General features: G+C 34.8%; 1 protein-coding gene across 5 annotated transcripts in view; it reads right to left on the bottom strand.

Annotated features, from left to right (window-relative positions):
- Nucleotides 1–13,840, bottom strand: part of APAF1 (apoptotic peptidase activating factor 1) — a 36,643-nt gene that overhangs the window by 15,080 nt on the left and 7,723 nt on the right. For 3 of the 5 annotated variants that reach the window (XM_054069769.1, XM_054069762.1, XM_054069755.1), the window contains 10 exons: nt 11,738–11,850; nt 11,071–11,202; nt 10,455–10,693; nt 9,806–9,973; nt 8,856–8,987; nt 7,240–7,353; nt 6,502–6,680; nt 4,496–4,622; nt 2,318–2,443; nt 1,563–1,694 (listed from right to left, as the gene is read on the bottom strand). In XM_054069769.1, coding sequence (XP_053925744.1) covers nt 1,563–1,694; nt 2,318–2,443; nt 4,496–4,622; nt 6,502–6,680; nt 7,240–7,353; nt 8,856–8,987; nt 9,806–9,973; nt 10,455–10,693; nt 11,071–11,202; nt 11,738–11,850 — 1,462 coding nt within the window. Of the gene's footprint in view, nt 1–1,562; nt 1,695–2,317; nt 2,444–3,798; nt 3,891–4,495; nt 4,623–6,501; nt 6,681–7,224; nt 7,354–8,855; nt 8,988–9,805; nt 9,974–10,454; nt 10,694–11,070; nt 11,203–11,737; nt 11,851–13,840 lie in introns of those variants that run through there. The other 2 variants (XM_054069776.1, XM_054069786.1) reach the window with 2 other exon arrangements.

Below are 13,840 nucleotides of genomic sequence, written 5' to 3'. Positions count from 1 at the left end.
CTTGCACATAACAAAAATTACATCCGTTGTGCTAGTCTTGGGCACTCTGAACATCATCCTTGCCACGTCCATACTGACAAAATTAAAAGAATATTTCACGTTTTTTTTTGTTTAGGGATCCTCCTCTCCATCTCCTCACACACGCTGTTTTCCAAACCTATAACCTATGCTTCCTTTTTTTTTTGTTTCTAAATTTCTTCCCTTTCTCCTATACATAGAAAACAATCATGTACTTGAATGTTCAAGTGAGAGCTCAAAGCAAGCCACTTGTATGGCGTTATCTGGAAAAAATCATGTGCTTTTGATTACTGTGCATTCTTCAGTTCTGTTATTCATTACTCATGAAATGTCAAACACTGTCTAAAATCTTAACTAGATTTACAGTATAAAAATTGTCATTTTAAACAAGTCCCTCCTAAATCTTCCAAGATGTCAGTCTCAGACAGCAAACGCATCTCCTGAGACATCCAGGAGGTCAGCACAAAAACCCCTTCTTTCCACTTTGACATCAGATCATAACTGTATTTTATCTCCAGTTTAAACAAATACAAGCTCTTGCAAGAACTGTTCAGGTTGCAATTAAATTGTTCACATTGCAATTAGAACACCTCACATACTCCTGCCTACAGCTGGAAGACATAGTCGTTCCCTGAATTAACAACGTCACTCTTTAGTGTCTAACCCCAACAGTTCTCTTGCACTGCAACTAGGTAATTAAGTAACTACAGGGAACTAAATGAGCAGGAAACCAATTCTACCTAACAAAAGTTTTTTGCCGAGCTGGCCCCTTGAGCCATACCACACAAAATAAGATCAAGACACACCCTGCAACAGAGGCAAGAATATACAGGCAGGGCAGTGGCAGACGGACTATCATCTTCAGTGCCAGTTAACTATATGATTTGCTTAGTTGTACTGAGAAATTGCACTCTTATTCGTCACAGGGTAGGTCTCACTTGATTATTCCGTTTCCCCCTTTCCCTTAGATGCAGACTTCAGTTGCCCATTTTCTGCTCTTTCTATGCCTCCTAATCTAAACAGCGCCAACTGGTTAACCTGATAAACCTCTTACTTTGATTACTGTTATTCTGTTGGCTTTCACTTTCGTTTCTTTAGTATGCCTAATCAATTTAATAAAAAATATACTTGCTACACTTCTAGAATGCTTTTTTTTTTCATTCTGCATCCAGTTTTTTACATTATTAATGTTTCCAACCCTAAATTTCTGCCTTCATTTTTTCTTATGCTGTTTTTAATCAGGCATTTCACTGCCACAATCTTGCACTCCTATCCCACCCTTTAAAAGCCTTGCCGAAGCCCTCACCTTCATGCCCTACCACTAGGGGACTTTATCATTCTTCTTCCCCGAGCATGAACACTCCTGCTCTGCCTTGTTAAAATCCAACCACAGAGCTGTAGTCCATACTCTTAATCCGTTGTCAACTCTCTTCTAACAGGCTCATTAAAAAGGCTTAATTTATAGTGTTTAAATATACTTAGATATGAATAATTACCCCATTAAGATAAGCAGCTTGAGAATAATTTCAGTCTTTTCCACTTACTTTGATGAAGGTGTCATTTGAGCAGGTGGCTAAAAGATACTGACCACTTCTGTTATTGAACTGGCAGCAATTGACCTGCTCTGTGTGTTCTTCATATACACACCTACACTGGCCTGTTCTTGAATTCCAGATCTAGGCAGAATTGAAAGATGAGAAAGACTTTGAAGTATATTACAGTACTTCATATTAAAAAAAAAAAATAATCTGTAAACTATGCTGAAATACAGATAAAACCCTAAAGAATTCTTAGTAACACCTAAAAATGTTTTGAAGATAAAGGGAAAGAATACATATTTACATTTAGAAACAAGAAGTTACGAGGGGAAAGGTCATACTTCAGATTAGAATCTGACAAGTGCTAGAATTTCAGCAAGGTTTTGCTGTAACACCAAGGAATAAAAAAATTCCAAATAATTCACACATAACAAAGAAACCATGAAAAAAGAATTAGGGATACATTTATCTCGTGCTATGGATAGGACTGGACTCGTGTCTTGTTCTACTCAAAAAGAAAAATGTGACAACACAAGTAAAATAAGTGTCAACTTTGTAAATACGAAGTTAACCTCAAGTATCTTTTAAGTCATATATCAAGTGAGTGGATTCTGTTTGTTAAGCTGTGAATTAACCACGTAAGATTTAAGATGCTTAAAACCCCCTTGAGTCTTAAGAAACTGCTTGAGCTGGTTAAAACTGAAATTATAATTATTAATTTGAAAAAAAAAATAAAAGATATCTATTCTCCATTTCCTTACCTTCACTTTTTTATCAGCTGAACAAGTTGCTACAAATTCACCATCTGCAGAGAAAGCGCAACACAGTACTTCATCATCATGGGCATTTATCTCCAGGAGTCTCTCTCCACTTTCTGCTTTAAACACCTAAAAAAAACCCAATAAAATCTTATTACTTGCATACAATTTTAAAACAGAAGTTTATCTGGAGCAGCTCTATATATGCCCTTCATAAAATGGGTTTGCTTTTGAAAGCATTTATAATTTCAGGGAAATTAACACAATAATTATAAAAATATTTTATTTGAGCTTCAATTTTGTAAGGATGATAGAAATTGTTTAGGGAGAGAAATAGTGAAAACTGATTTTCAAAAGATTTCTGTATGCAATATGTGTTAATGACTTCTTCTTCACTCTGTAAGCCTAAATCCATGTCCTTTCTCAGTACTTTTTAATAATAACTGCACAACATTATCTATTTACAAAATCTAAATTATTGTTAAAACTACAAAGTACAGGGTTTTTTTATATATATAAAATTCTTCCATGGAGAGTAAGAATTTCAGCAGCAATTGATGATTTGAGGAACAAATTAGAAGAAAGAAGTAAAGTCGTACAAGATGACACAATTCACAGTCTTGAGCTTGTCATAGGCAATAAAAACACAGCTGGGGAAAACTGCCATGCATTAATAAATTTTCCCAAATTCTGGGATTTAACTTTACAATCTTGGGGTGGACAGGATGGAACCAAACAGGTCTCACCTTCCTCCTTAGGTTACATGTTCTTAATTATAAAACAGATCACAAGGTGTTCTTTACAATAGCATTCAGGATACAGCAATTATCAAGTCCCTGTTTTTCCTCTTCCTTTTTCACAAAATGGAATATCAATGACAATGAAATGTTTGGTATTTGTTCAAATAAGAACATAAATACTGAAGTAACAGGAAATCTACATTTTCAGTATATTCTGCAGAATTTGTGTTCTTAACCTAGAATAACTGTTATCTTTATTTTACAGAAACACTAGAAGTAGCCTTGAAAACTGAAAAGCTTAGGCCACTATTAGAAATAACATGAATAAGTTCAAAGTTAAACAATTAAAAAAGAATTATCGCTCATTTTCCTATGACTTCTTCAGCAACAGGTTAGTTTAAATGCAATCACAATCCACAGATTTTTCTTTTGTTGGGTTGCAAATGCAGATAAAAATAAGCAATCTGCAGTCTCAGTAATGACGCCAGTAAGTACAGAAGCACAGTGCAGTAACTTTAGCACAGCATAAAATGAGTACATCCAACAGGCATCTCCTTAAGTGGATGCCATGATTATAATACCGTAGAAGCCAGCAAATAAAATAAATAAAACCACAATAACACCACATTAATTAGCCAAATGAACAGCAGCTAAGCATCACTAATATTATTACTTTAGTACTCAACTTATCAAGCATCCAAAATAATACCAAAGGTTTGCAGAAAAGTTGTTCTTTCCCCTTACCTTTGGCTGTCTGGAATATGGATACTTTACCAGGTTACTGGCTGGCTGATTGCTAGTTTTCTCGAGAGCTGGCTGGCTCCCCTCCAGGCAAACTGCTGGCAAATTCGTATTAGTCACTTTCCTCTCTGACTCCCCTAACCCACTTCCTAAGCACTTTGGCCCCTTTTCCAATCTAATACTGTCTTCAACTTCAGGGGGTTATTTTTCTCCCCAGATTTCTCTCTTTTGCATAAGACAATTTACTGGTTAAGCACTACAGTAGCGTAATGCCCATTACCATCCCATAGAAAGAGTAAACATGTAACTAAAATGCTTTACTGCTTCTCAGTTCTGTAGAAGGTTACTGTGACTGCAAATAACGTTATTGCAAGCAAATATGAAAAATGGTGGGGCGCATTACTCAGGCTGTGAGCTTTTACTTTTCATTAAAAGGCATCTCACATTTACGGATTACACTTGTAAGGGTATAAACCCTGAAATCCACAGTTTAGCGTTCAAACTAGAGTATAAGGCTTACTATTAAAAACATGCAACTTAATGCTTATGTAATAATACTTTCTTTTCTTTCACCTGTCTCCAATATGGTCTAGATTCCTAATATCTTCACATAACAGCAAAAGAAAAGCAAGAGGACTGTTAAGAAATGTTATTAGAACGGTACACAGAATCTCTTCACATTCATGCATGGGTATCCTACCTGCAGTGTTTTATCAGCTCCACACGATGCTATCCTTTGTCTGTCCTTAGAAAAGCAGGCATGGTATACTGCATCTCTATGTGGACGCACCACGAGACGGTAGAGGTTTTTCAAGGACTTTTTATTTCTATAGGGTAAAACAATTGATTTCAATTGATGAGTAGGATTTCCTATTGCCTTTTTATTATTCAAAATCCTCTTTTAAAAACATGACAGTTTTTCACACATCTTAAGCAACAAGCTTTATAACAAGCCAATCAACCCATCCACTATACCTTACCTCTCAGCCTTTATGCTGAAGTTTTTATTGCTCTCCAATAGTTACAGCTAAGAAATCAAGAAAGAGAGTAATTGGACAAGAAATTAACATGCTACTTTATGGGCAAAGCTGTTGTGCTGCAAGACACAGCCTTCCTAATGGCATTTTTATGATCTGATATGTGCTGTTTCCAATTACAAATTTCTTCCTGAGAATTCCTGTTCTCCTGCAGGTTCTTTTTCAAGCTTCTTCAAAAACATCTGCATATTTGTTTAGACCTTAGCAAAATTACTTCATTTTCACAGAAATCATTCAATTCTTTACCACAAGATATTTAAATAAAACCCATGACTATCAGTGTATTTCAATCAAAGATCAAGTATAGAGTCTAACACACCTTATATGACTCTTGCCTCACTTCAACAAAATCTTCAAATTACTAGTAATCATAATTACTCTGTTCAGCCAGATCTTAATACCAAAAGCTGTTGCTGTAATAAGATGATTTTTGGTGATTAATAGATTATTACATGATATTCTTGTTTTCTAGAGTCAAAATGAATCAATGTACTTCAGTTTTTATCATTAAAAGTTTCAGTCTCCAGGCTTGGCGTTTAAACAACAGATAAAACATCTCAAACAAAGTAGCTGTGCTTCAGAGTGAAAACAATTTTTCCCTGCAGAATACTGACTCATCTAAACCAGGCTCTGTTTCGGGTTTTTTTGCATATTTTAATAAAGCTAAAATTGCAAGAGAACAGTCTAATCACCTATAAATCCTACAAACCACTTCTAGAACCTTCCCCTGGGACAGGAAAAAAAACCCGTCAGTCTCTGTTCTGTTGATTTCAGTTATGTTCTTCAAAAGAAGTCTCCCACATCCAAAGTGAAAGCCATGAACTATTCTGAACTGTGCAACTTCCAAATGTTTTTGTTAGAATTTTGTTAGCTATTGAAAATTAAATAACCCAATATTCAAAAGAGGAGATCTAAATTCAAGTATGCCTGGATTAACCTGCCTGTTTATTACTATAACTGCCTGACACAGAATCATTCTGTTCTGTATCCACCACATACTGCAGATACCAGAACAGAAGCATCAAATAAAAGAATCCAACAGTGACAGTTACATGGTCAGATGACCACTGGAATATGCCGGAAATACGTTTCAATATGCATACTTTTTTTCTGAAATAACTTCCAAAAATATGAAAACAGCAAAAAAATATTAAATAGGAAACATTTCAAGATTGGGTAGAGACTGCAAAGCCTTTTAGTAATTGCCATTTCACTACTTTCAAAAACTTTCCAAGTTAACACCGATACTCTATATTTTCTTAAAAGAGTTCACATTTCACAGGAAAACCTAAAACCATACAGAAACATGCTCAATACTTGCCCTACAACTCTCATTTTTTTTTAAAAGAAAGTATTTAGAAAAGTTTCAAAGTACCTTACTTTCATCTTTGTACAGTTATGTAAAAGGAACAATCACTGAGTACAGAAGTAAATATATCCCCCTATTTATTTCTGCACAGTTATTACTAATTTGTGGCTGGCCTTTTATATCCAGAGCTCCCCTTCTCCCACAAGTTTTTGAAAATTATATCACTTTCTTTGCCCCCCAAAAACACAGTGGTTCTTTAAAAAGTCCTTATATTAGCCATACATTGCGTATAGTCATACATTAAATTATTTTCTTGGATCAAGGGATTGGTGTATTGGCAGATGGACTGCAGCTACTTACATCCACTCCAAATAAAATGCTCCTGTTTCTCTTTCAGCATGTAGCTTGGCTTGTTGATACACCTCTGATGTCTCTGGCTGACAAAGACCCAGCTGTATAATGTCAGGAAATGGTTGCCGTCCAAGAAGGTGCCCATTTAAAGACAGAAATTCCTGGAAGTTTTCACGTACTGTGCTATCCTATGTAAAGAACAGATAATATTTAATAGCATAGAAATTGGACGTGCCCTTTGCTTTTTACATTTTCTGTACCAGTAATTTTCTCACAGAAGCACTTAGTTCTATTTTTCTATTTAATTCTACTGCAAGTACACATGACAGACTGAAATATTTTATTATCCGATTCAGGAAAGCATATTATCCTTATTTTTCAAATAAAGGATATTGGCAACAGTGATTTACTCAATAAGTAGTCAATGTGAAATATCAGAAAGATCATTCCAAGCATCCAGCAAAATTCTACACCTCCTCAAATGCTGAGTAATGTTGTTCACCTCAGTTATTTATTTCTAAAGTTAATCACCTGGGCACACACTGAAGTTACAAATAAAACTAAAATTGAAAACTAAGTTATCTTCATTTTTTTCTTCTCCATGTTAAAGTTTAACATAGTACTATTTTTACGTTTCAGTTTAAGCTTTCTATGTATCTCACATATATGCATACATCCAACAAAATGCAATTAAACATAGAAAAATATATTTGGAACAGACTGATCATTTACCTTTTAGTACCATACCTTTTGATCAAGGATTGTACTATATTCTACATATTCATGAATCAGATGAGCAGGCCCTACCAATTCTGTTTTAGCTCTAATCCAATCTAGAGAAAACATAAGATCACGGAGTTCCTACAAGAAACAGAAAATTTAAGTTCAGAGCATGAGTTCCACAACAGAATGTAATTGAGGGGACAAAGAAAAGGTACCAGAAATACATTAAGTATTTCATATGCTTTAGTACAAATGTCTCCAGTTAAAAACTTGAGCAATTTTGTGTTGCCTGCATCTTACTTGATCAGGTATGAAAATTCTGGGTATAGAAGGCTCAGCATGTTAATTTAATGCAAAGACTGTTCTTTGATAGAGCTAGACAGAGATGGGATCAGGGTGTAAAGCAAGTCTTGACTTCTGTAGCACACAAGACTTGGTTTATGATAAGAGCCTGAAGAAGCTTCTTCCAGTCCAGACTAGCAAAGATCACTTTGGTAACAGTGATCTGTTGTTCTTCCTAGCAGATGCTGAATTTGAATGAAAGCAAAAAACGTTATGTTTGTATTTAAATTAAAAATGAGAAATCTACTTAAAAGACAATCAGAAATAGCAAACAGAATTATTAGAATAGAATATTTCAGTTTGAAGAGACCTAAAAAAATCATTTGGTTCAACTGCCAGACCAGTTCAGGGCTGACCAAGTTAAAGCATGTTATTACAAGGCAATGTCCAAATGCCTCAAACACTGACAGGCTTGGGGCACCAACCAGCTTTCTGGGAAGCCTATTCTAGTGTCTGACCAAACTCTTGGAAAAGAAATGCTTTCTAACGTCCAGCCTAAACCTCCCCTGGAGCAGCTTTGCACCATGTCCATGCGTCCTATTCTAGATCCCAGAGAGAAGAGATCAGCACCTCTCTCTCCATTTCCCTTCCTCTGGAAGCTGTAAAAGAGCAATGAGGTCACCCCTCAGCCTCTTTTTCTCCAAAGCAGACAAACCCACAGCCCTTAGCCTATCATCAGCAAACTTGCTAATGGTGCATTCAACTCCTGCATCCAGATCTAAACAACTGAGAAGCTAATGATACAGAATGTAAAAAGGCTTATAATAAAATCATTTTTCCAATACACTGAAATTAGAGAGACTGGCATAATGAAACAAACATGATTTTTTAAAAAACCTTATATTTGTATACCACACTAATTATGAATGTTCCTGTAAGTACGCAAAGTGTATTATATATAATGAGTCAGAAGAACTATCTCCAAAGAGGTTCACATGAGAAAGTTTGAGTAGATGTGAAATAAAGCAGTTAGCAACCAGGACGAAATGCTATTCAAGGCAATAACCCTAAAAACATTCAAGTGAAACTACTGAAGTATTAATCTTGCCGCATGATTTGCATCTCATACTATCTCAGTACCTATAGAACAGAAGGTGGTAAAAATGACAGCAATTTTTTAAAGGCACCAAGGCAATCCTGGGAACAAGAAATTTACTCCTCTAACTCTTACCAGATCTTTTATAGCTGTTGAAATCTAGTAATAGATTTCAGTAACAGAGAATGAACTTTAACAAACAAATCACTATGACATAAGAAGAAAAAACTAACTAGGATAGAGGATACTAGTCAGAACTCACCTTCTGCATGTTGGCACCAGCCATGTGATATGCTAGAAAGTTATACCAGTACATGCAGTCCTCTTGAGATGGAACAGGTGTATTAAGTTTGTAATACTTCTTGTACTGATTTACTATATTTTTATGTAGCTCCTGCAATGTGAATCAAAATACACTTCCTGTTAATACTACACTGGAGTATGTACCAATTTCAGTATTGAGGACTTACAATTCTATTATTAATATTATATTGTATGTACTATTGAGGAATACTATTACTATTTCTCAATCATAACAGATCAACAAACGAAATAAGCAAAAGCTTGCCTCCCAAAACTGTACACTTAACCTAATTCGTTGCTTAAAAATTCTCCAGAAACATGCTTTGCATATCAAAAAGACAGAAAAGCAAGCTGTTAACCTTCCTTCTTAGTTTGAGAACTGCTATCAAAATTAATATGAGTGGCCAACAAAAAAAGACCCTTACGTGTGTAGATCTAAAGCAAGCCAATTTTTTACACTTTTCTGCTCTGTCCTTCAGAACGGATAAATTTATTAGGCACAGCTGCTAGGTCCTCTCCCTGCAAGCATTGCCTTAACTTAAAAAAAACATGGAGTGAAAAGCACTTTTCTTCTTTACTGCAGACACCTCCTATTCTGATAGGTCTTTTTGCCTTTGAAATTACCAGGGGATCATTCTATCTCCTGATGGAAAAGTCTTTGACAGAAAAATAATGAATATAGAGTCTTCTCTTAGTTTAGTTTCTTAGCTCCAAATGGAATCATCATGAATCACTCCACAATTTCAAGTTGAAAATAAATGTTTTTAATTAGCCAGCATTAAGTTTAATTTCATTGTGGACCTATTCTACAAAGCTACTGTCAATATCATTTAATAAAGGAATATTTCCTGAAGAATGCCCAGCTTTGGAGAGTAAAGTTGAAAGTCAGTTGATCAGTCAATACCATACCTGAAGCTGGTTACGATTCTTCTCTGTGAGAAAGTCAAGCTGAAGATCATGTAAATAATAATGGAATGACTTCCCATTACGATCACAGAACAATAGTGATTTGTTAACAAATTCCTGTAGTATATCCTCAACTTCTTCGGTTTCCATATCCCAAAGAATACAGAGAACCTAAAGAAGCAAATTAAGACAGAAAATAATGAGAACTAAGGGATAATATGACTCGCATGAGTATCCTAAAAGGCTACCAATTAACAGACAACAAAGCACATGCTAACAAATACAGGCATATTACAACTGTATCCTATTTGTGCTGATTTAGAGTGATCTTATCTCTTTCTTAAAGGAGACAAATTTCAAATGACAGTTTTTAAGCCTTCTGAGAGCTCAACTGCAATCTACTTAAAGAGCTATATACGGAACGTACATTAAACTTACATTATGAATACATTTATTCAGTTAAATTGTTTATTTTCACTGCTGATAATAAAAGTCACGATAGAATAACGGATCCAACCCACTCAATCTATCAATTATTATTAAGTTATATACAACATAATTTATACATAACAACCACAAATGTCATTAATTCTTTAAAGCTATCGTTTCTACGTCACTAAAAATCATGAGATTTCTGCATTGCTGTTATTACCTTAGTAGGTACTCTAACATCTTTTGGGAGGATAGAGAGGTCTTTATAGTAGTCTTTATAATTGTCATTCAGTTGCTCAACACTTATAGACATTGCTTCATCAAGGGCTTCATAATCATAAGAAGAAGATTTTCTTATTCTTTTAAACTGTTTATTTTGCAGCTGTCTGAGATAGTATTCCCAGCGATTAGGGAAGTCTCGTAACAATGCACCTATCAAGGATATCACAAGAGGAGAACCTGAAGGAAAAGATTAAATTAGAGTTTTTCAAGAAACATGATCCAATAGTTTAGTCAAGTGGTTAAACAAATGACAAATTTCCCAATACACTGATTAAATTCTTGAGGTGTGGAGAACAGACAAACAAAACCCATCATCCACCCAGACATCTGCGAACTCACCAAATTAGGTGTAATAGGGAGGCAGGAGAAAGACATGCTGAAGAAAACTACTTGAAAAATCAATACGAGACACTTCTAGAACTTGATAAACATTTGTGTTTTACTTAAGGCCTACAGTGTTAAAGAACATTCCCTGCTCTACCTGTAAGTCAAAACCCAGAAATAAAAAAAGTACATTCAGTGGTGAACGGTATGTTAGAGAGTGGCAAATATACCTTTGCATTCCCTTACAAGGCAGTTAGCTTGTTCTGGCAGTTCTGATATTTTCATATTCACAAACAGGGATAAAATCTCCAATCCTTTCTCATGTGCTAGTCCGCTTTCCACATGAACCTCATATTTATTGCCTAGACACAGAAACATAGAAAAAAAAAAAAAAAAGAATGTAAAAAAATTCCATTAAAATTGAGAGTATTTTCCAAGCAAAATCTGAAGCAAAGGATAAGGCTCATGATTTGGTGCATAGTATTTTATATGCTTAGTACGAAGAAGAGCATAAATTCTACTTATCAGAATAATGTTTGCATTAGACAGTGAAACAAAACAGACGATAATAATTACAAATGAACTATGGGCATGTTGTAACAGTGACTGCTTAATACTGTAGATTTACTCAGTCTAACTGCAGCAGTTTCACAGAAGTTAATTTATTCTGTTGAGAATAATTGCACTCTTCAATGTGGATATGTAACTTCAAGTATAACATATAACATTTATTTCACAAAGAGCATAAAGAGTTACAAAGCAGAATTTTAGAACTTTGCCACTTGTGCACAAGTTGATAGACATGGATTCGATCAGATTCTTCTCAAAGTTCACAAGAACAAACGGCACACAAACACATACACTATCTGTGATGCAAGAGAGGAAATTGCTCCTTACCAGCTACAGCATCTGTTACACTTCTGTCCCTGCTGGTGATAAGAACCTGACATTGATTATCAAATGCTTTTAATACCCAGGAATCCCAAATGTCATCCAGGATCAAGAGAGATCTAGCACAAGAAGAAATATTGCAGATTTCAGATTAACTATTAGTACTAAAATACAGTATTGCATTTTAAAAATAAAAGAATATTTTCAGAATTTACAACACGACTGCATAATTTTTTATATTAATACATAAAGTATCCTATGAGAGCATTAAAGATTGTGCAAGAAAGCTGAATGCAAGTATCTAAAAAAAAGAAGTGTTACTATTTATTGCTTTATAGCTACAATTGAAGCATATACAACAAAGTTTTGAGAAATATTTCCATTAGTAGATGCCAGAAAAAAACAGATTTACTCTGCTTTTCAAGTCATCAGATATCATAAACAAAGGCAAAAAGTTGTATAGGACTAGATAACAACTCTGCTTGACACAAGCTAGTGATAAGCTTTATGGAACAATTTCGGTTTCTTTTTCAACAATTTTCAGTTTCATTCTTGTACCTTTCAAAAGCTATATGAGACTAATCCTTTTGTGAAGGAATTGTCTTGGATGCTGATACTCTTTTTACATAAACAACATTTTAAACTAACTACATATTCAAATTCTATCACTAGTCACATTTGTAGGTTACTACATAGAATCTCACCAGAATAATGTAAAGCAGACTTCCCTACACCTTCCTATATTTGACAAAGGTGTCAATGAGAACTGTTTGCAAAAGGTTGCAGCAAGACATCAAAAACATTGGCTGGAAATAAGAAAAATAGCAGTTATTTGCATTCTGTATCTCTTGTGGAGGAAAGAAAGCTATTGAAACTCGATCCTGCAAATTGTTTACATTTATTGTCGTGTTTTTTTTTTTTTTAAAGGGATGCTGTTTCAGCTACAGTAGACATTGGTTAAATTGGCCAATCTCCAAAGAAGCACGCTAAGACTCCTGCTTTTTCCTTCATGCTTACACCACTGATGCTTATTTGTAAGGATTTTATCTTTCATAAACAGGTGCATATACATTGTACCACACTTTCAAAGTTGCATAAAGTCTTGGATGCCTATATCTCACTTTTATACCATTCCTCTATTAACACTTTTTTTATTAATCACAATAATATTATCATAGCTATAAGTGACTAATTTTGTGGTACTTTCACACTTGAAAATATGTCAGGCAGCATGAATTACTGACTGAGTTTATGTTTTTAATAAAGCCAAAAACTTCCAAGTCCCTCCACTCTTTCGGTACCAGTGACATTCTTCCCTAACCACATCAACAAATCTTAAAACCTAATTATTATTATTAAAAAAAAAAGAAAAAAAGACCAAACCAACATAAACCAAACCCAAATCACTGTGATAACAATCACAGGACATTTAATTCTGAAATTCTGTACTTTAAAGAATATTATAGCTTTCATTTCTTCAACCCTAATTCACCAAAATACATAATACTATTTTGCTCGGAAAGTTTTCATTTAACTAATACCCTAATATCGAGAAATGTACTGGATTCACAAATTGAATCCAGAAATAGCTGAAGTGACTTTTTGTGTAAAAAGAGGATTCCAGTGCAGAGCAAGCTCCACAAGCTACAGAAGTAGTGAAGCTTGGCTTCGAACACACTTCCACACTACGAACCTCACTCCCTAGTCCAACTCCCTCTACCTTCTCCTCCCATAGCCACTACAATTTCCCAGACAACACATTGTCAGCAAGTCTTTCAGATTGTTCTTACAGCATTCTTGCAAATACATGCACAATGCAGCACAGGCTGTAGCCTGTTCCCAGCGCATGTATCCAAGCTGACCAGCTAGCAAGAAAACAAAATGTTTCCATTCAATTCATTCTGTATGCCCCTTTTTGCCACTGAAGGCACCTTCTTAGATTTCTTGTCTTTATTCAACTGTTAATTTTCTTAAACTTACATAATTTTTGAAGACACAGAGTTCCTACCTTTAGAGTGAATTTTGGCAGTATGTTCCAAGTATTTAGGATAGAAGAGGAGAAGGAAAAGGAGAAACTAAACTAAGATGAACGGTGTGATCACATTAATA

This window comes from Cuculus canorus, chromosome 1, assembly GCF_017976375.1.
Source record: "Cuculus canorus isolate bCucCan1 chromosome 1, bCucCan1.pri, whole genome shotgun sequence".
Taxonomy (NCBI): Eukaryota; Metazoa; Chordata; class Aves; order Cuculiformes; family Cuculidae; genus Cuculus; species Cuculus canorus.
This window is presented reverse-complemented; position numbering and strand designations above follow the sequence as displayed.